The sequence below is a fragment of the Chiloscyllium punctatum genome, chromosome 38 (assembly GCF_047496795.1).
Source record: "Chiloscyllium punctatum isolate Juve2018m chromosome 38, sChiPun1.3, whole genome shotgun sequence".
Lineage (NCBI taxonomy): Eukaryota > Metazoa > Chordata > Chondrichthyes > Orectolobiformes > Hemiscylliidae > Chiloscyllium > Chiloscyllium punctatum.
The window spans coordinates 53,272,796-53,296,144 of record NC_092776.1 but is presented as its reverse complement, the minus strand read 5'-3'; the positions used below and the strand labels follow the sequence as shown (position 1 = coordinate 53,296,144).

General features: G+C 41.2%; 1 protein-coding gene across 1 annotated transcript; it reads right to left on the bottom strand.

Annotated features, from left to right (window-relative positions):
- Positions 1-104: 104 nt before the first annotated feature.
- LOC140463626 (ubiquitin-conjugating enzyme E2 D2-like) lies at positions 105-23,349 on the bottom strand. Its single transcript, XM_072557870.1, has 7 exons — positions 23,203-23,349; positions 6,546-6,609; positions 6,419-6,450; positions 6,244-6,321; positions 6,046-6,151; positions 4,182-4,275; positions 105-1,951 (listed from the first exon to the last, which is right to left on the bottom strand). Exons 1-7 carry the CDS (start codon positions 23,224-23,226, stop codon positions 1,906-1,908), a joined length of 444 nt encoding a protein of 147 aa, XP_072413971.1. The 5' UTR covers positions 23,227-23,349; the 3' UTR covers positions 105-1,905.

The following is a 23,349-nucleotide window of genomic DNA, read 5'->3' as shown; positions in this document are numbered from 1 at the left end:
GAGGGAGGTGGGGGGGGGGGGGGGGGGGGGAGAATACCAATATTAATGTTGAAACAAACCTAGACAAAATATACAGAATACAAATAACAGCTACCAACGTGAACTAAATTTTGTGAACATTTTTATTTGGACAAAAAGTGAAAGTTGCACAAGCCTGGTAACTTTGCTTTAGGTTTTAACAATTAAAATCAAACAGATATGCACAATTAACCACGAGTTATCAGAAGTGGAGAAAAGCCCCACTCACGTGTTTCTTTTACAAGAAATTCCTTTTCATCTCTTGCTTTGCATTTCTCAGCCAGTGATATCACTGAAAAACCTAACTCCTACAGGCACTGCCTTAAAGTCTTCTTCAAAGTGGCTATTTGACAATTTAATCCAGCTTTTGTTCATCGTGGGCCAGCCCCTGTGAAACATCAGTCTGAACAAAGCAAAATACGCAGATTCTGGAAATCAAATCAAAACTGAAATATTCTAGAAACACTCAGTCTAGTGGAGACACAGGAAGATAGGGTTTCAGGTTCAGAGCTTCTGACAGTAGGTTAAAACACTGAAAAGGCAGGGTTAATATTTCAAATAAGCAAAAAGAAAAAAAAACTGGCTTTGGGAGAAGGGTAGGGGATAGATCACAAATCAGGATATGTACCTTGCAAAATAATATGTATTAATACACAGACTTATGCAGATTTCAGTAAAGATGAATAAGTCAGACATAACAGAAAAAAGTTTTTTTTAAAAAAAAAGACAAATCACTGGCAAAACAGTCCAACTGTTTTAATTACAAGTGCAGCATTTCAGTTCTTCAGCTTAGAGAAAAAGGTGCATTTTTTAGTCACATCTATAAAGTCAGAAGTTCAGTTGTGATTCAAGGTTTGTTGTAAGCATCATCCACTTTGGTTGCAAAATAAATTTTTATACATGATTTCACCGATATTCTAAACAATCCAGATATTCGTTCTTAAATTGCCTCTGACGCATTGGTTCAAACTTAAGGAATCCAGGCAATTGGAAAATTGGCTGTGATTTAATTTACCATTTAATGCAAAATCGTTCACAAAGCAACTTTATTTCAAATTGGATAAACACAAGTAAGTGTGGCAAACCAATTAGAGGGGTTCCAAAACAATCTTGTAATCAGTGAGTTGGATAATAGGCAAGGAAAAATACATTCTACCAGAGGTAGGTAATACTTTATATATGTTAAATAGAAACCATGTAGACATACAATTCTATCCCTAATGAAAAGACATTAAACCAGACTGAAAATTACTATTCTAATTATGATCGTTACAAGAGATAATTTTCAATCTGTTATCGTCTGGTTGATGCAACATAGTACAAGGCTTGATGAGTGATTTGGTCAACTGCACAACTTTTAAAAAAAAAACTGACTCCAAGTCTGAACAAGAGACTGATGCACCTCCATCACTTCCAGTAAGTGAATGGAATGCACAGACAATGGGCAGGCCAACATTTGTACCTGTGCAGTTTTTGACATTGAAATCATTGTTGGCAACCAGCTTATCCCCGTATTTCTCACTAACATCTTGGAACAAGTGCAGCAAAGAGAAAGAAAACTGACTCAAAATACTTAATACCAGCCCAAAATGCATAGAATTAGCAGTTGTACCAGATAACAAATCAGAATTAGCACTGGAACGCTTGTCAGAACAGAGAAAACACCACTATGTGGAATTTTATTGGTAAACATCATTGCTTATTTAGCAATTACTGCAAGTACAGTTTGTAGTTTTGAAAACAATCATACTTTGTTTGCACTTAAGAAAATTTACAGTACTTATCGCCCACAATGAATATTTATTGTGAACTCCATGTGTTTCATTTGGAAAAAATAGTGTTGTCACTTTCTTTTATTGGATGGTTGCAGTATATCCAACACCAATTCTACATTGCATATTTCTGAGTCCAGTCTCTTGCGTACTTGTTGTATCTATCAAAAAGAAACAAACTTAGCATGAAATTCACTAATAAAAAATATAGACACAAGTGATTCCAAAAACCCTGAAAAAGAGACATTATCTTGCACTCATCAAGACATTCCTCAAAAATACCACTTTAAGGTGAAACAATCATTTATAGTGTTGGAGTGGAGACTGCTGATCTGTTGGCAAGTAGAGTCTGTTTTGTACAACCAGATGACTATCTGTAAAAGGCTTTAGATGAAGTCCATGGGTTTTAACAGTTCTAACATACAAACTTCAGTGAATGTAAATTAATAAAATCTTATATACCTGAACTTAATACTGCTGTTAGTACTAAATTTGCATTTCACCAAATACAAAGTTAACCGAAGGACCTCGCATTACGAAGGGAACTCTGGCAGTTAAACCGATAACAATGTTCAAATCAGTTGCAATAATGCCAACTGATCTGCATTCTCCAATTCATCTATTTCAGTCTTCTCCAGCAGCACCTACCTCAATTGGTTCTGCAGTCTAAAACAGAAAGATTGGGAACTCACTTAAAACACGTGGGTGCTCGACAGGTACCTAGTTGATACACCTTCTGAAATCAGTGCTATGGAGGCCTCCCTACAGGTTTATGGGAAGTTAGTCATAACCAAGGTTTAGTGCTGAAGCAAGTAGAGGGGTAATCTACAGCTCTGTTGATATTCTTGGCTTCTTCATAAACCTAGTTCATGTCATGGATAGGTCCACAAAAAAAAATGTGCGAAGTGCCTCATAGCACTGCGGTAGTGTCCCTACCTCTGAGCCAAGAATCCTGGGTTACAGTCCCACCTGCTCCAGAGGTGTATAACAACACTATCGCACAGGGAGCTGATTTTCCTGGAGAGAATGGCCTTGCTCTAAAACAAACAGAAATATATCCACTGACACCAAGTCTCCCTACAACTCCCCTACAGTGAGAAGAGGAGATGCTAGCCTGTACAAAGAATTAGCATTTCAGAGATATATTGAAGGATTGAGAGAACAGGACAAAATCTTCAGAACAGGAATGAATCTTCATTGGTCTCAGTTTCTCTCTAGCAATTCAGTCATTGAAAATCAGAAACTGCACTTTATGTGAATCTAATCAGATGCAAGGGTTTTTAAAATACTTCTTCTAAATAATAGAAATGCTAACAATTACAGGTGTATCAAAGTTGTAGATATTTTTAGATGTGGTCCCCCCACAGTGCAGTGGAAATGGGTAGCCAGCAGTCAGAACAAATGAGCTAGGCATGAAAGCCCCAGAGTGTATTTCATTCAAGGTGAGCAGAAAGACAAAGAGAACAGTAGTGGGCAATTAAACAGTGAGACACAGACAGGAATTTCTATAGCTGCACACAACTCTAGAAGGATGTGTTGGCTCCCTCAGGCCAGAGTCAGAAATCACTGAACAGCAGCAGCAGCCATTCTGTGGGAGGCAAGGGAGGTGATTTCAGGGGCTCTGATATTAACTTTCATACACTCTTGCCACAGGAGAGATGTCAGACAACTAGCATTATTCAAGATAATTGGTAGGGATAAACCAAGAAACTACAGGTCAGTCAGCCTCACATCTATGTTAAGGAAACTACTGTTAGAAAATCATTACAAATTACTAATTAAAAGCTAATTACTAAAAAGGATAACTTCCACATGGGATAGCATTAATTTTGCAGGGAAAATTTAGCTATGAAAGCAGACTAGATAGACAGTGGTTGTTTCCCTTAGAGCAAAAAAAGCTGAAGTAGTTGGAGGGGGAGCAGAATCTGATTGAGGTGTGCAAGGTTTTGATGGTCATAGATACAGTACAGTTTTAAAATAAGGAGCAGGAGGTAGAGAGGGGATTTAAGTATTTCGATGAACATTTCAAATGCCACAGCATACAAATGTTGGAAAATGGGACGAGAACAGATGGATGTTTGATGATTGGTACAAACATGATGGGCTGAAGGGCATCCTTCTGTGCTGTAAAACTGACTATCAAATACAGTTACAATAAAATAGAATGCAATTTTCCTCCAGTTGATTGAAGTAATTAGTTACAAAGCACCTCCCGTTAATATTCACATAATCCAACAGTTAACCAGCATATTTATAGGAACAAAAAGCTATTGCTGGATTTTTGCTTGCATTTTGATAAAAGGTATAAATATGACAAATTATGTTTTTTCCCCTCTAGTTGATTAAACTATACTCTTGGGTGATGCTCAGAATTCCACAGATGCTACTTACTGTTCCTTATCTGTTTTGTACATTTTTGCAATTTCTGGAACCAGTGGATCATCAGGATTAGGATCACATAGGAGTGAACAAATAGATAACAAAACTGTCCAGAAAGAAGAAAAATGTTCATTACTCTTCAAACGACAGCTGGCAAAAAGCAAGTATCACACAATAAATCAGTGTAATTAAGGCTATATCCCAAAATTATGTTGCACGGTATAGGACATTGCAAAGTGTCTCACAGTCAATGCAATTCTTTTGAAGTGCTATCATTATTGCATAAGTGAACATATCAGTCAGATAGCAGTCAGTCCGAGTGCACATTCTTACAGCAGCAATATTAGCAACCAGTTATTTTGTTTTAGTGATCTTGTGATGGGTGAATATTGGCCAGTGCACCAGGAGGGTTGTCCCCACCTTTCTTTCAATAGGTGATAGAGGATCTTGTATGCACACCTCATAAGGCTGTTGTGGCCTTAGTTGAAAATCTCATCTGAAATATGGCACCAACAATGCTGCATTCCCTCAAAACTGCAGTGAATACAAGAAAACAAACATCAGGTCTACCAGAATTGAAGCTTTGCACTGTACTTGGGCTCGAACACCAGAGACATCTACTATAAAGTTTGTGAGAAGATTTGTAGCTCAGGTGCTCGTTGTTGTGGTTCTGTTCGCCGAGCTGGGAATTTGTGTTGCAGACATTTCGTCCCCTGTCTAGGTGACATCCTCAGTGCTTGGGAGCCTCCTGTGAAGCGCTTCTGTGTTGTTTCCTCTGGCATTTATAGTGGTTTGTCTCTGCCGCTTCCGGTTGTCAGTTCCAGCTGAACGCTGCAGTGGCTGGTATATTGGGTCCAGGTCGATGTGTTTGTTGATAGAATCTATGGATGAGTGGACTCGTGTTGCTGGTCGTTCAGTTATCCTTAGTAGCCACACATGCAGCTGACAAGCAAACAGGAGTTCGACTGGGATAACACTACTATTATAGGACAAACCAAACAGAGAACAGCCAGGGAATTCCTAGAGGTATGGCACTCATCCACAAATTCAATCAATAAGCACATCGACCTGGACCCAATACACCAACCACTGCAGCGGACAGCTGGAACAGACAACCGGAAGCAGCAGATTCAAACCACTACAAATGCCGGAGGAAAGATCACAGAAGCGCTTCACAGGAGGCTCCCAAGCACTGAGGATGTCACTTAGACAGGGGACAAAAACGTCTGCAACACAAATTCCCAGCTCGGCGAACAGAACCACAACATCTACTATAACCCCAGCTCCATATCCTTAACCCAAACCTTTTGGTCCTCTTCTTTTTCAGAATAATTCTATTCCAGGCAATGTTTTGATAATCTGTCTCAAGAGCCATTTGAGATAAAGCACTCAAGCTTTTAACAACTCAGAATTAGTCACCTAAGTTCACCCCTAATTCTTCTGATATTCCTGTGTCTCGCATTTTGTACCAGATGAGCTACAGAGATTAGATTTCCAAAGGAAAATCCATGCCCATTCTTCTCCAACGTATACATTAACGCTTTGTCCACTGTTGTGAACTTTCTCTGTCATAAAACGTGCAGTCTTACACAACTTTATGAGTTGAAAACTTCGACCCTGTGAATGGAGAACCATCATGGGAGATAGATGGAGACTGGCCAGCTATCAGGACACTACTCATTAGCCTGGACTTCAATACCAGGTCTTTAGATTTCAAATGATTCCCTCCAATTTTTAAATGTTTATTTGGTTGAACAAAAAGGGCTTTTTGTTTTGGTTGACCACGTTAATAAAATCTCTAGAAGAGATTATTGATTAAAAGAAAATAGATTCGTTCAAGAAAGTAACCGTACAACACTAAGAACATTGGTCATACCTTTTGATATTGTTAATGCCGGTGACCACTGTGATCGCAGAATATCAAGACAAATGCTGCCGTTGCTGTTTATGTTTGGATGATATATTTTTGTTGTGAATGCAACCTTCACAAGAGAAAATATTGCTGTTACACCTGGAAAAAATAAAATTACTTTTCCTCCCTTCCAAAGTGCATAGTATCTTAAATGGAAGTTACCTTTGGCGGTTTAAAAGGGTAATCTGTAGGAAATTGAATTGCAAGAAAGAAAACTCCTCCCTGATACGGGCTGTCATACTGGGGGGGTGGGAAAAGACAGAAAATCCCACACGTTAAACACAAACAGGGCTTCACAGAAAACTTGAATAACACAAGAAAATTATGAGCTACTTACAGGTCCCATGATAGTGGCTTGCCAAGCGAACACTAAATATTGAAGGCAAGAAATATTAAGCTATATTTAGAATAAAATCTCCTTTGAAAATAAATTTGAAAGTGTAAATCTTAAAAAGAACCCTTACTATCATCTCCCGCTGGACCTGCTGAACATTGAGCTGGCGGGTCTTGTTGCAAGTCCTTTAATTCCTAAATGACCAAAAGAAAATATCATTGTTACTCCAACAAAGTCATTCCCTGTGCAAAAACAAAGAACAGTTACAATCATCTTCTATAATAATGTCTGACAGTACCTCACAGGTTATGCTGACAGTGTGGTTCACACAAACTCAACTGCAAGATATTTTGTGAAATATTTTTGAACTGTTAGTGTAGGGACACAATTATTGCTTATGTTTGAAGAATGAACTTGAACCCGATTTAAATCAGAGGCTGAAGAATAAGTAAGGTACTGAGAAAGCCAAGACTTGTCAATCCTTAGATCATAGAATGCCACATCCTGAGCACCAAAACACTAAAAATATTGAGGGTGAATTGAAAAGAAACAATGATGCATAGTAAGACTACACATTGCTGCAAAACTGATAAGTTAGTGAGACACTACTTTTCAGAATGGAAATGTATCCTAGCATGTTGGTATTCAACTGAATGTTGATCAACTTCTAGTTGATATATTCTAATAATTAAACAAAACTGGTAGAAACATTAGTAGTAAGATACTGTAAATGTCAGTTTTAGAATTAATTTTCCAGAACTGCTTTCACAATGCATCTAGTCGAACAGTAGCTGTACAAATGTCACAAAATAATGATATAGATTCCATTTCTAGGGACCCCAAGTATCTTGGACACATAATTTTTCAACACTCTTTCAGGTAAAGACAGCAAAGGCACATATTTCGTAATGATCTGCTTATTAGAGTTATCATTGCAACACCAATTGTTTTAATGTTAAGACATAACTGCAATAGCTCTTGTGCTCCAAAACAAGCTACCTTCCTGCCATCATATCAGCCAGAAAGTGATTTTCATCCATCACAACCAGAAACCTGTTATTGGGTATACTTGAAAGCAAAAGGATTTGTTTTACTGTGCAACCGCAACCAGCATTCAATAAAGGGCCACATCGTAGGAACTTAACAGGTAGCAATTTTCTTACATGTAATTGCAAAACGCATCACTAACCTAAATACTGCAGTGCATTCGCAAAATTAAACAAAATATCAGTCTCTAGCTCAAAGTAAAATATTTACAACCTAGCATAAAGATGAACCTTCTTTATGCAGGGAAGGTATTATTGACGCACTGGTGTTTAATTTGCAATTTTCAAATGAATCTTATGACATTCAGACATTACTTGGAGTTTTGTAAGACCTTTCAAGCACAAGTTCTATTTTGTATTCATCCACCAGATCTTCCGCATGTCAATTAACTGTGTCCAGGGAAAAGGGAACAGACCAGTCCAGTATGTGATATAGCAACAAGGCCTGAGATGAAGCAGGAATAGAGTTGTTAAGACTGTTCCTTTGCAATCAAGAATTGCAAAGTTCAGAACAATCATGAATCAAAAATAAAATCCATGCATCAATGAACACACTAAAATGTGGTGGCACACAGATGAAAAAGGAAGGAATCCCTCTGTCACATTCTAGTAGCTGAAGCCTAATGGCACTAGTTCATTCAGGGAAATCGTCTAAAGACATCTTTGAGCTGGTAATGGGCGCAAGAACTCCTAGGTGCCTGAATGGCGTGCAGCCCTTCTGGTAAAAACAAACATTCAACATTTCAAACACAATCAGTTCCTTTCTGAATGATTAATCTTGACTGTACCTACTTGGTAGTTTTGTAGCCTGTTCAGTTTATTACAACAGGACCTTGACCAGATGGGCCAATGGGCTGAGAAGTGGCAGATGGAGTTTAATTCAGATAAATGTGAGGTGCTGCATTTTGGGAAAGCAAATCTTAGCAGGACTTATACACTTAATTGAGTGTTGCTGAACAAAGTGCAGTCGCAGGTAGATATAGTGAAGGCGGCGTTTGGTATGCTTTCCTTTATTGATCAGAGTATTGAGTATAAGAGTTAGGTGGTCATGTTGCGGCTGTATAGGTCATTGGTTAGGATACTTTTGGAATATTGCGTGCAATTCTGGTCTCCTGCCTATCGGAAAGACATTGTGAAACTTGAAAGGGTTCAGAAAGGATTTACAAGGATGTTGCCAGGGTTGGAGGATTTGAGCTACAGGGAGAGACTGAACAGGCTGGGGCTGTTTTGCCTGGAGTGTCAGAGGCTGAGGGGTGACCTTATAGAAGTTTACAAAATTATGAGGGGCGTGGACAGGGTAAATAGGCAAAGTGTTTTCCCTGGGGTTGGAGAGTCCAGAACTAGAGGGCATAGGTTTAAGGTGAGAGAGGAAAGATAAAAAAAAGAGAGACCTAAGGGGCAACTTTTTCACGCAGAGGGTGGCAGAGAGGCACTATCTGGCACTGCCCTTTTGGTGCCAATCATTTGGCCCCACCAGTTTGGCTCAAAACTGTTTTGGCACTCATTACTTTGGCGCTGAGCTGCTTTGGCGCCAATCCATATAGATAACCATCGTGTGAAAATGTTGGTGTGTCTCTCTTGCTTAGAATGTATTCAGCCATTTCTGGTATGGGCTCTACAAGAAAGTAGAAAGAAAATTGTATTACAGCTTTCCAATGTGAAGACAGAAGGGCTTAAGTATCATCAAGGCAGTATATGAATATTAACAATTGTTAAATGAGAAAATTATTACAAAACGAGATTTGAATCTACAGCGGGTCATTACAGCTTTGACTATCGACTCTTGCTAGTTGAGAAAATTACATCGGGTCGTTAGTCATCCTCTCTTCTTTAACCAAAGAAGACTTTTTTTAAAATTCTGAATTGGCACCAAAACAGCTCGTCACCAAAGTAATGAGCGCCAAAATGGCAGGGCCAAATGATCGGCACCAAAAGGGCGACGTCAAAACGTACCTGACCCGAGGGTGGTACATTTCAAGAATGAGCTGCCAGAGGAAGTGGTGAAGGCTGGTACAATTGCAACATTTAAGAGGCACTTGGATGGGTATATGAATAGGAAGGGTTGGGAGGGATATGGGCCAGGTGCTGGCAGGTGGGACGAGATTGGGTTGGACCGAAGGGTCAGTTTCCATGCTGTACATCTCTATGACACTATATTGTAGATCTTCAGGTGCAGGATTCGCATATATTGGAAGCGCAACTAATGGCAGAACACACCCATACACAATCTATTATTGTTCACTTAAAGCTTGTGTTGTTTTAAAATGATAGGAAACTGGAGTAGGGAAGCTTTAGAATCAAAGGTTTGGAAGTGAAGAGAGGAAAGAAAAATGGGAGGAAGGGACAACTGAGGGAACATGGAAGAGTAGGTCGTGAAAATACTGCAGGGAAAATCAACTGGAGGGGCAGAAAAATACTTTAGAATGTATTGCTAGTGGTTCAGGACACGTGGTTGGGGCCTGAATTACTAGCCCAGGTCCGGGGAAGGGGGCCAGGCCCAGAAATGATGTTACACAGATAACAGAAGGAAGGTAGTTCCACCAGGAAGAACTAGAAATGGCTGGTAGCTTTCATTTAAACCATAGCTTTGCTCAGAACAGCCACTTACCTGAGTTCACCTGGCAGCCTTATATTGTTTTTTTAGAAATTTATTTAAATTTAATACACTCAAGAACCAGAGGGTACAAAAAACAAGTTATTCCAACTGTCAAAATCCACCAGAAAAAATTGGGGGTGTGAAAGCAGCTGATGAAGCTGAGCAGAAAACTACAAAAAGTGTTTTATTGTAAAGGGATTAAATCAAATAAAAGACTATCTTGAGTGATTTAAGCAGTCTATTACATTCTAGGAGCAGCAACTGTAAACTGTACTGATAGAGAACATTGAAAAATATGACCAAAATAGAGAAGTTTACAATACAAATGAAGGATGTATAAAATCAGCAATGACCAACATTTCCAGATGTATTACAGGAACTGAAGGAAAAAAACAAAATGAGACATGCACGTAGAGGAGATCAGGAATTTCACATTCAAACTATTTCTTTACAGTAACATTCTTACAAATGGGATGAACTACAGCATCTTTTATGAGACAAAATATTGCTTTGTTCATCTCCCTTATAGCTCAGTTGATTACAGAGTTTGACTGAGCTATACCTACCAGAACATCCCAGATCCCATTCCCAGTCAATGCTGAGTTATCCGATCTTAGATAACTCTTAGGTTAGCATGAGTGAGCCTGCTAAAATCAGGTGGGTAAAATCAGTCAGGTCTCCAGGTCCTGATCAGTATTTGCTCTGCTGTAAAGTGGGTGTATGGACAGGATTGGTCTCAGCTGTGATGCCCCCTACTGTCAAACAGCTTACCAAACCCACTGCCTAGCTCCACATATGAAGAGGGGCAACTTCAGTGAGATATTGAGTGATGGCCAGTATCTGCTGGACTGTCCCCCAGCATATGCCAGTGCTTTCAAGGGTCGGGTGGGGGGGGGGGGGGGGGGGGGGGGGTGATAACTGTAAAACATTGTACAAAAATAAGGAGCTTCATCCTTAATTTCCAAAGCTGTTGGTAGCAAAGGGTACGCTACCTAGTTAGTAAAAGTGATAGTTTTGCTGTGGTCATTTCCAGCACAATAACATTGCTGCTACCTTGCGTTGGCTGCCATTTCCAGTGGAGACAAGTGGAGCAGATTGCTGCTGCTGGTATGTCTGCATGCAGCCTGACCCCCATTTCACAGGCTACCTAAAAGGACACAGATAGATTGTGAAGGGCTCACTCACTGTCACAAAAAATGTATCTAAAAACAGAGGCACAGCCAAGTGAGTTACAGCTGGACCACAAAAATTAATTAACCTCAAGAGGGTCAAAGGTTTATTCATGAAAAATTAAGGTGCAACACTTAGCGATAACTTAAATTGAAGCACTAATGCTAAAATGTGGATGAATCACACAAAATGCAACTTGACCCCAATATCAAGTCAGTGACAGAAACAAGGTGAAACCTGTCATGGATTGCACCATGAGAGAACAATGACCTATTTCAAATTCAAAAGCTAGCCTCAAGGAACATATGAGGTAGCAGAGTTTCTGCAATCAGAGCAATACAGTACAGGAGGCAGCCTTTCAGCTTGCTGAGTATGCACCAGCTCTTTTACAGAACCATCCAATTTTTCTCAATGCTCCTCACATACCTGCAAACCATTTTCTTCTTAAATTACTTTCCCAGCTTCCATTTAAAGATTACTATTAAATTGCATAAACTACCCTATCAGACTGTGCATTCCAAATCCTAAACACTCAATATGTTAAAAAGGAATCTCATGTCACCAATTATCTTTTTACTGGTTAGACACTTCTGATACTGTAAACGGGTTCTATTTATTAACTCTTGTAAAAATTTTTATAAATTCAAACAGCTCTATCAAACATCCTCTGAACCTTTTCTGCTCAAAAACACCACCAGCTTCTCCAGTCTGTCCAAAACAAACCATTCTTCTATACCCCCTTCCAACTCGATATTTTTCTTTAAATATGTTGTCTGATTCTGAACATCATACTGCAACTAAATATTTTTTCTACATTTAGCACAATCTTCAAGCTTTTGGACTTGATACCTTCATTTATCAAGTTTGGGATCCCATGTGGTTCATCAATAGCTCCATTAATCTGATAAACACACAGATGATCGCTGTTCCCCTTTATGTTTGCATTGTTGAATTTGTATTCTCTCTCTCACCCTTCCTCCCAAAATGCATCATCTCTCATTGCACCTGTTAATTCTAACAGCCTACATCCTTGTAATTTAACACCATCCATCTTATTCTAGCACAAAATTGCTCTCAAGTACTAAATGTGATTCAAATAATTTCCATAAAATACTGTCCCTCACTTACACACTTTCCCATTAGTGTGAAACAAACAGAGATTAACACATATCACAATGATTCCTCAACAGAATTTAAGGCTGTGAGTTCTAGCAGAAGATACAATATTTTGCATAACTTAAAGCACCCTTAAAACAAGAGACTAATTATAGTCAAAAAGCGTGGTGCTGAAAAAGCACAGCCGGTCAGGCAGCATCCGAGAAGCAGGCGAGTCAATGTTTCTGAGATTCTTAGATTAGATTCCCTACAGTGTGGAAACAGGCCCTTCAGCCCAACGAGTCCACACCGACCCTCCGAAGCGTAACCCACCCAGACACATTTTCCTCTGACTAGTGCACCTTACACGACGGGTAATTTAGCATAGCCAATTCACCTAACCTGCACATCTTTAGACTGTGGGGGGAAACCAGAGTATCTGGAGGAAACCCACGCAGACACAGGGAGAACGTGCAAACTCCAAACAGACAGTTGCCTGAGGCTGGAATTGAACGTGGGACCCTGGTGCTGTGAGGCAGCAGTGCTAACCACTGAGCCACCGTGCCGCCCACCGTTTCGACCATATGCTCTTCCAGCACACTTTTTTTTTACTCTGATTTGCAGCCCTCAGTTTCTCCTAGCGATTAGCCATATAACTGCTCGCAGCATTGTTTATGGCAACTGAAGTCATTGTCTATAAACGCAAGAGCTCTCCCATCAGATAGCACATCGTCAAACTTGCAGACTCATGGTGATAATGCAATTGGTGTGAAGTTGGGAAGAATTAGAAGCTTATAGGAGGTTACAGTTAGGAAAACAATTGAGTTTGAAGTTGAGGGAAGTCAGATTCCACAACAGTGCACTAAGCATAGTGCTTTTAATGTGTTTTTGTCAATCTGTACCTCTTTTGATATTTTCACTTTGAGGGACCTCCTACTATTTTAGCTATTCAAAGTCTCCATTCGATATCTTCAATTTCAGATTGTTTTTGTCCCCCGTGGTCTCGAGAAGACTGTTTACACTGTCTATTTCCCGTTCTTTTACTATGTGATTGCCGGCTTACACTTCTTCCTCTCCCCTATTCTATTAAAATGATTCTTTGCTGGTGGCAACAGTCCAAAATATTCACACAGTTGATCTGCCCATGTAAACTGACTGACCTGCTATGGTGGTAATAATTTGTAGTCTTTGGCTTCTACTTTGCTGCACTATCAACTCTAAGCGTGACAAACAGAACTGGCTGTCAAACCGAGTGGTCATATTTCAATTGGATAAAAAGAAAATGCCCTGAGTAGATTTGACTCAATCAGCCAAATTAACTGATTTGGTATTTTAGAAGAGTAAACTACATACAATTCAATACTTGATAGATTTATAAAGAGCTGTTAAAAAGAGCATAAGCTGTAGCAGGATTTCAAAAATTATAACTAATCTTTAGCATTGGATGCACAATAGTGGGCTTCTGGATTTGTACTTCATAATGCTCAAAACAGTTTCTAATGAAAAAACAAGTAATTTTCACGCTAGTGACTTTAAAGAAAAACCAAACTGCCATTCAAACAATGAAAACGTGACACTGTTGGATCACCTATGTCTCAAATGTTGTGAATTGTAAATAAATATTAAATAAGCTTGAGAGGGTTCTTAAGGGATTTACCAGGTTGTTGCCAGGAATGGAGGGTTTGAGTTACAAGGAGAAGCTGGATAGGCTGGGAGTTATTTTTCACTGGAACGTAGGAGGTTAAAAGGTGGCCTTCTAGATGTTTATAAAATCATGAGGGGGCACAGATAAGGTGAATGGCAGGTGCCTTCCCTCAGGTGGGGGATTTCAAGACTCGGGGGCATTTTTTTTTGAGGTGAGAGGAGAAATATTTTAAAAAGATATGAGGGGAATTTATTTTTTTAAAAACACAAAATGGTTCGTATGTGGAATGAATTTCCAGAGAAAACTGGTGGATGTGGGCACAGTTACATTTAAAAGACATTTCGATAACAACATAAACAAGAAATGTTTTGAGGGGTGTGGGCCAAGTGCAGGCAGGTTTGACTGGTTTAGTTTGGGATTACAGTCGGCACGGACTGGTTGGACTGAAGTGTCTGTTTGCATGCTCTATGACTCTGAAATGACATCCTAAATTACTTTGAGACACAAAGTAATTTAAGGATTTTTTTTTCAAATCAAAGATATTTTAGGAAAGCAATTTGGTATTTTGGTCACATTTGAGTTCAATGAAGGTTCTGAAGACTTTGTGAAATGTAACAATTGCTTCGGGAACTGACTGTTAGCACTTGCGCATACAGATACAGAGTAATGCCCTACATTCCAATCCAACAGTACAGTCAGCTTTGTAAGGTTACATACCTCCTCCACCCTTTCACGTGACTCAGTTTTCAAGAATTTCTCTAAAATTATGGGCACTGCCTGCACCAGCTTCTGTGATGGCTATGATCACAACAGATGATTTTCCTAACACCAGTCACATAAGCCTTTTAATGATTTCATACTTTGCTCCAGTTGGGCTCTTCCACACAATTATGCACGTTTACAGTCCAACTTTCACCAATGCTGTATGGGGAAATGGAGGTAGAATACATATTAAAGTAGTTCTGATGTTTTCTGTTAAATGCAGGAAGACCTATGCCTCAAAATGATCAAATTTTTGACTAACCTTTTGTTTACATGCTTACAAGCAACACCACCCCATCCACACTTCCTTTATGTTGACTATCTGTTAGTCTTTCATCAGACTGTGTAGCTTTCCAACTTCTTGCTCCCTTCATGCTTTGAAACATCTTCCTCTGTTTAGTTTGTTCAGTGACTCTTTTGAAGATTTTTGACAATCTTTGGTCCAAGTTCCCTTTTTATCTGCTGAATCCCCACTCACGCAGATCTTGAACTGTTACTCAATGTAATATCATGTAACAAACCGGTATACTGTATTGGAACCTTTCTCACTGCTGGTCCATTGTCTGATATAACCTTTGTTTAGGTGAGGTAATCTGGGCTCGGCCCCATTACAACCTGCTAACATGAACATATTTATAACCTAACAACAATACTTTTGTCTTTACCTATTTTCAATGCGATCTTTACTAGCTATGGTCACTGTTTGCTGACCATCAGATCACTGCCTTGCTTCAACCAGATACGCAGAATGCACCTTTCCTGAATTTAAACACAACTTTAGGATTTTCTACGTATCCCTATTCTGAACACAAATCTTTGCCTTAACTCAGTTTACTGCAGAATCCTATCTGCACTATCCTTCACAAAAATTTCTCTAACCTCTCTACTTGCTCTAACCTACAGCTTTCCATCTCGCCCTGGAGCTTGCTATTTTAGATTACTCTGCCTTATAATTGAACCCAAACATATTATCCCTAACCTTAGAAATTTGACCATTTACATTCTCTGCCAGGTCACAGCCATCAGATTGATTTTGCAAATATGTTCCATCTCTACAGATTGCTGGAGTAGGCAGAAAAGTGGAAAATGAAGCTCGATGTGGAGCAGAGTGAGGTGATGGACTTGGATAGGAAGAACATGGAAGAACATAAAATAGGACCTACAGTACTGGATGGAGTGCACGAGTAGAGGACTTGCATGTATATATGCATAGGTCACAGAAGGTAATAGGACTAGGGGAGAGAGCAATTAATAAAACATACAGTATCCTGACTTTTTAACAGGGCATAGAGTATAAGCTGAACTGGTAAAGGTCACTAGTTAGACCTCAGTTAGAGTAATGCATACATTTGGGACATTTTTCCTTGGAGAGGAGCAGGTTAAGATGCACATTTCAAAATCATGAGAGGGCTAGATAAAGTGGAGTGGAAGGGTTGCTAGTACGTACGATATCTTTCACAGTGTTCCAAAAGCTGCCTGCTACCTGGCTACAGTTTAACAAATTCTCAAAGTCAGCAACTTCAAGCTTCAGCAGGTCCACCTGAAAGTATTACTTCTATCTGTGTTTTTCACTGCATGCAGATTCCATCCAACACTCATTCCCAAAGGACTGCCAGTGAAATTTGAGGGTGCATACATGAGGATCAGTGGTCGGCACAACATCGTGGGCTGAAAGGCCTATTCTGTGCTGGACTGTTCTAATGTTCTAAATTATGAAATCAAAATGAAGTCATTTGTTGCCAACTGTGAAGCAGCATCAATACTTCATTCAGCTGCTTGTTCTGGTATCGTCTACTCATTCCAATTCACTCCAAAATCTCTCTTCTCAATAGTCCTGACATGGATCATGAACCTACTACCTCCAGGTTTAATTCAAACTAAACAAAGGCAAGACTGGCATCTTGCAATAACCTTAACATCGTAGGAACGATTTGCGCGAAAACTTGCAGGTACACAGGAAAAGTATTAGAACAGTGAATATTTAGTTTACACATTTTTCCATAAACAATTCAAAGTGTTTGAAACCACCTGGAAGTTGCATTTTTAAGAACATCAAGTGTTAAGAGATGTCAGTGCTTGAAAAGCATTTTATGCTCACACCCAATTATTTAAATATAATTTTAATATTTCCACAATGAATGTAGGTTTGCTCGCTAAGCTGGAAGGTTTGTTTTCAGAGCAGGTGGGACTAGATTGGGTTGGGATATCTGGTCAGCATGGACGGGTTGGACTGAAGGGGTCTGGTTCCATGCTGTACATCTCTATGACTATATGTTTCATCACCACTCGGTGACATCATCAGTGAGCCTCCAGATGAAGCACTGGTGGCATGGCCCGCTTTCTATTTAAGTGTTTAGGTTTCTTTGGGTTGGTAATGTCATTTCTCGTGGTGATGTCATTTCCTGTTCTTTTTCTCAATGCACGGTAAGTGGGATCCATGTCAACATGTTTGTTTGACAACACATTCTGTCAACTCTATCAACAAACATTGACTTGGATCCCATTTACACCACCTGAGAAAAAGAACAGGAAATTACATCACTAACCCAAGGAAACCTAAACACAAAAAAAAAAGTGGGCCATGCCACCAGTGCTTCATCCAGAGGCTCACTGATGATGTTACCACGTATGGGAACAAAACATCTGAAAACAAACCTCCCAGCTCAGCAAGCAAACCTACATCCAGAACCTCAAAACTCGCTCCTCTCACAATGGTAAGATAGCCACACTAAGTCCAGTAATACAGCCAGATATTTTTAGACGTTAATGTGAAAACAATTCATTGCCTTTGGTCTGGCACATTGATTTATTTAAGGGGATGGGCAGTATATTAAATGGCCTGTACACTTCCATTACCCTTCCGAGGCCATGGCCTCTACAGTACTAATGCTGTCTACACAGCAGACATCAAGTAGAAAAGGGTGGCGCTGGAAAAGCACAGCAATCAGAGTGTTGACGTTTCTGAGATGAGGTCGGGGTGGGTGGGGGGGGGGGGGGGGGGGGGAAGATTCAGAACCCAGTGAAGTTGATGTTGATGCCATGTGGTTGAAGGGTCACAGGAAGGGTCACAGGATGGAAGAGGAGACGTTCTTCCTCTAGTGGGAGAATTTCACTTGGCAGTAGAGGCAGGCCAAGACTTGGTCAGCCCCAGGATGATGGGGTGTTTCGTATGTGTCCCCCAGAGCTGTGCCCTGAAACCTTCTGTGAGTTGGCATCCCCTCTCCCCCATGTAGAGGAGACCACATCAAGAGCAATGGATGCAGTAGATGAGGTGGGTGGATGTGCAGGAAAACCTCTGCCAGATGTGAAATAAAATCCTTTGGTCCTCCCACCTCATCTCCGATCCAACCTTCCAGCTCAGCAACCCCTTCTTGAACTGTCCATCTTCCTTCAAAACTATCCGCTCCACTCTGCCCACTAACAATTACTCACCCACCTGCATCCACCTATTGCCTTCTCACCTACCTTTCTTTCCCCAAGCCCCACCCAACATACTCACAAAGGATCAGATTTACGAGAGAGGTGGAAACCAACTCCCACTCCTGGATGTGATGATACAAAGAACACAGAGCGGTGAATGCACCACAAAAGTGTACAGGAAAGCCACACACAACGACCAGGTCCTGAATTAGAACAACCAAACCCACACAAGAGAAGCTGCATTAGGACCCAGTTCAAAAGGGCTACAACGCACTCCCGACCTACGAAGAAAAGAAGAACAGTTCTACATAGTCTTTGGCAAGAATGGATATCCCCACAACTTCATCCACAGATGCCTAACAGATGTTATGAAGTTGAAGGCATGTACTGTACCTTTAAGATTGAATTAATGCAGGCATCTGTCATTGTGCTGGAAAATCAGATGATGTAACATATTCAAAGTTTGTGAGAAGATTTGTAGCTCAGGTGCTCGTTGTTGTGGTTCTGTTCGCCGAGCTGGGAATTTGTGTTGCAGACGTTTCATCCCCTGTCTAGGTTGCACCCTCAGTGCTTGGGAGCCTCCTGTGAAGCGCTTCTGTGTTGTTTCCTCTGGCATTTATAGTGGTTTGTCTCTGCCGCTTCCGATTGTCAGTTCCAGCTGTCCACTGCAGTGGCCGGTATATTGGGTCCAGGTCGATGCGTTTGTTGATAGAATCTACAGATGAGTGGACTCGTGTTGATGGTCGCCCAGCTATCCTTAGTAGCCACACACGTGGATGACAAGCAAACATGACTTCGACTGGGACAACACTACTACTACAAGCATGCAGGTACAGCAGGTCGTGAAGAAGGCTAATAGCATGCTGGCCTTCATAACAAGAGGGATTGAGTATAGAAGCAAAGAGGTGATTCTGCAGCTGTACAGGGCCCTGGTGAGACCACACCTGGAGTACTGTGTACAGTTCTGGTCTCCAAATTTGAGGAAAGACATTCTGGCTATTGAGGGAGTGCAGCGTAGTTTCACGAGGTCAATTCCTGGAATGGCAGGATTGCCTTACACGGAAAGACTGAAGCGACTGGGCTTGTATACCCTTGAGTTTAGAAGACTGAGAGGGGATCTGATTGAAACGTATAGGATTATGAAAGGACTGGACACTCTGGCAGGAGGGAACATATTTCCGTTGATGGGGGAGTGCCGAACCAGAGGACACAACTTAAAAATACGGGGTAGACCATTTAGGACAGAGATGAGGAGAAACTACTTCACCCAGAGAGTGGTGGCTGTGTGGAATGCTCTGCCCCAGAGGGCAGTGGAGGCCCAGTCTCTGGATTCTTTTAAGAAAGAATTGGATAGAGCTCTTAAAGATAGTGGAGTAAAGGGGTATGGAGATAAGGCTGGAACAGGATACTGATTAGGAATGATCAGCCATGATCATATTGAATGGCGGTGCAGGCTCGAAGGGCAGAATGGCCTACTCCTGCATCTATTGTCTGTTGTCTATTCTCCCAGAGTTCTAGGGTACACCTGATCAGGTCCTGGAGATTTATCCATCTTTACCTGTTTCAAGACATCCAGCACTTCCTCGGCTGTAATCTGGACATTTTGCAAGATGTCACCATCTATTTCCCTACAGTCTATATCTTCCATATCCTTTGCCACAGTAAATACTGATGCAAATACTCATTTAGTATCTCCCCCATTTTGTGTGACTCCACACAAAGGCCGTCTTGCTGATCTTTGAGGGGCCCTATTCTCTCCCTAGTTACCCTTTGTAGTAACCTAGTTCACAGCGGTTCAAATTTATTAAGTTTAAATTATGCCGAAGATAATAAAACCCAATCAAATTTGAATTTTACTGTTTTGACAACATCAAATCAATGAGGTGATCCGATATTTTGGGGTATATGAAGCAGGAATTTTACACAGTTTGCCAGAGAAAGAGCACCACCTGCCATTGTCAGACAGTCTGCCCGAAAACCCTCTCTCTATAAAAGATACCCTTTTCATATGAAGCATCTTAGCAGCAGGAGACTGAAGACGACCCAGGGAGATCTACAGTGGAGAATCGACATCCGAAGCCAACAGCCGCTGTCTAGTTTTGAAAACTGAGTTGCTGTATATTCAATAGGGGCTCTATCGGATTAGTATATTGTTATAGAGTGGGAACTGGTTAACAAATCTTTAAGATAAGAGAGGCTTAGAGTTGTAAATCGTTGGTACTTAATGTTCAGTTTTAGAGATAAAGAATTTTTTTTTACTTTAAATAGTGGAATTTGGGTAGTTCTGTCACTCAGTTTAGTTTAACAGATTACGACATGAGGTGAGCTATTCTGAGTGTTTCGTTTAATTAGTAGAAGGAATCACCGCCATGTCGTAACACAGACAACGTAACGAGGACATATCTCAACTTAACTCACTAGCCGCGCTACCTTACATAAAAAAACACCTCGGAACTGACAGCCAGACTTCTCCGCCCACAGATTCATGACAGCTCATAAACTGACAGCCACACTCAGCCAACAACTCAACAAGACAAAAGACTTGTGCAAGACTTATGTAATTTACAAGAATCCATGCAAAGACTACACAAAACACTATACAGGGCAAACAGACAGACAACTAGCAATCCGCATCCATGAATACCAACTAACCACACTACACCATGACCAACTGGCCCCAGGATGACATCACAGATGACAGGGATCACAAATTCAACTGGACCAACACAACGATCATAGGACAGACTAAACATAGGGCAGCCAGAGAATTCCTAGAAGCATGATGCTCATCCACAGACACCATCAACAAACACATAGATCTTGACCTAATATACTGGCCACTACAACGAACGGGAACTAGCAACTAGAAGCAGGAGAAACAGAAGCAAAAATTCCAGAAGACACAGTACATCAGTGCTTCACCAGAGGCTCCAAAGCATTGAAGATGTCACCCAGTTAGGGGATGAAACGCATGCAAATCAACTTGCCAGCTCAGCAAATATACCCTCAACGTCGATTCTGTACAGTTTTGTTTTCTTCCTCAAGGAAGGCCATAGTTCCATTGAGAGACAGTGCAAGAGAGATTAACCAGAATGATTCCAAGAATGGTGGGATTGTCCTTTAAGGAATCTGGGCCTTTTGATCGCTTATGGCTTGAAGTATGAGAGGTGATTGCATTGAAGCAATATGCAGCAAGGATACTTCCCTTGGTGGTGGCGGTAGTTTTTTTTTGGGGGGGGGGGTTGGGGGAATGCATTCTAGAACCAGGGTGTGCAGTCTTACATTAAGAGGGAGGCCAAATATAATCAATTAGAGCAGCAGCGTGGCACTGCTTCCTCTCAGCACGAGGAACTCTGGTTTAAATGTAGCCTTGGGTTACAATCTGTGTGGAGCTTGCAGGTCTGCCCATGTCTGGGTTTCTTCTGAGTGGAGTGTGGGGTGCTGGAAAAGCACAGCAGGTCAGGCAGCATCCGAGGGGCAGGAGAACCAACATTTTGGGCACAAGCTCTTCATCAGGAATCCTCTGGGTACTCTGGTTTCCTCCCACAGTCCATTGCAGGATAAGTGGATTGCCAATGCTAAATTGCCCCATAGTGTTCAGGAATCTCCAAACCACATACATTAGCCTTAGTACAGGGACCAGATGAGGGTCAGGGTGGGATGCTTAGAGGGTCGGTGAAGTAAACAGGTCAAATGGCTTCTTTCCACACTGCAGGTATTCTATGAACTTATCATATCTTCACTCAGAGGGGTACAACTCTTTGGAATTCTCTGCCCCAGAGAGTTGTGGAAACACAGTCATTCTGTATATTCAAGGTAGAGATCAACAGATTTCTAAAAATATCAGAGATATCAAATCATTTGGAGATAATGCAAGAAGATAGTATTGAGGAAGGAGTTCACATGATCAGGTTGAATGGCAGAGCAGGCTCAAGGACCAAATGGCCTATTCCTACTCCTAGTTCCTACATCCCTATGAATATTAGCATAGAGTACAAAAGCAAGGAAATAAAGTTAAACATAAAGTAATGTTAAACATAACTGGCTTAACCTCAATTGGAGTACTAGGTCCAGTTCCAGGCACCAGAAGGTGATGGCATTAGACAATACAGTAAAGATTGACAAGAATAATTCAAGGGCTGAGAAACCTCACTTGTGTAGAAAAATTGGCAAAACTGTTCTCCTTGCAGAAGTCTCACAGGTATTCAAAATAGTGTGTGGTTTGAACTGAGTAGATAGAGAAAGTCTTTTCTAATGATGAAAGGATTGAAAATCAGGGGTCACAGATTTATAGCACATTGGCAAAAGAAGTGGCAAGAGCAATTTTTTTTCATGTTGACAGTAGTTAGGATCTGGATGATACTACCCAAGTGCATCTTGAAAGTAGGGCCCATCAAGTTTCATATGGGATTTGGATCATTATCTATAAAGGAAGAATATGCAGAATGACAGGGAGAATGTTTTGGGGCCAGGGGTGTGGAATTGCTCTTTCAGACTTGGCCAGCACAGACTTGGTGAATCCAATGCACGCTGTAAAGGGAAAATCTGACAGATCAGTGAACAAAACACAGATATAGCCTGTTGCTCTCAAGCTTTAATCCCTAGATGGCATTTATTAGTAACTAGGGGTGTGAGGGGAAAAGGACAGCGTGCGCCAGTGGGGATTTTTTTTTTGGTTCAGGGCATAGGTTGAGAAAGGAGGAAGTAATGAATACAGGGATCCGTGTAATGTAACTCACTGGGCCTCAAGTCTATACTTTAAATCAGATTTTGACCACCCCCAACCCCCAACCCCCAACCCCCACTCAGCCCCAGCCCCTTTGTGAGCTGGCCTGTACGTGGCGGTGACACCAGGCCTGAGTCCACGGAGGGCTGGTAGGTGGGGAAAGCATCACAATCCCATCCCCATCCCAGGTCCCAGGCCCGGGGAGGATGAGGGTGGACAATGGGGGAAGACGCGGGTCTCAACTGCCCAGCCTGGGCCGGAGGAGGCTCCAGCCTCCAGGCCAAGTACCGCGCCCCCTTCTCCCCGGTGCGCAATGGCTGTCTTTACCTTCTCTATCCGCTTCTTGGCCATACTGTAAAGGAAAGTTTGTAGCGCCGCGCTCGGAGCCGCTCCCTTGTCGCCCGGCTGGAGGAAGACGCTGCCACTTCCCCTTCCTCCAGCCCGCCGACCTCGCTTCCGGTTACAACAGGAACT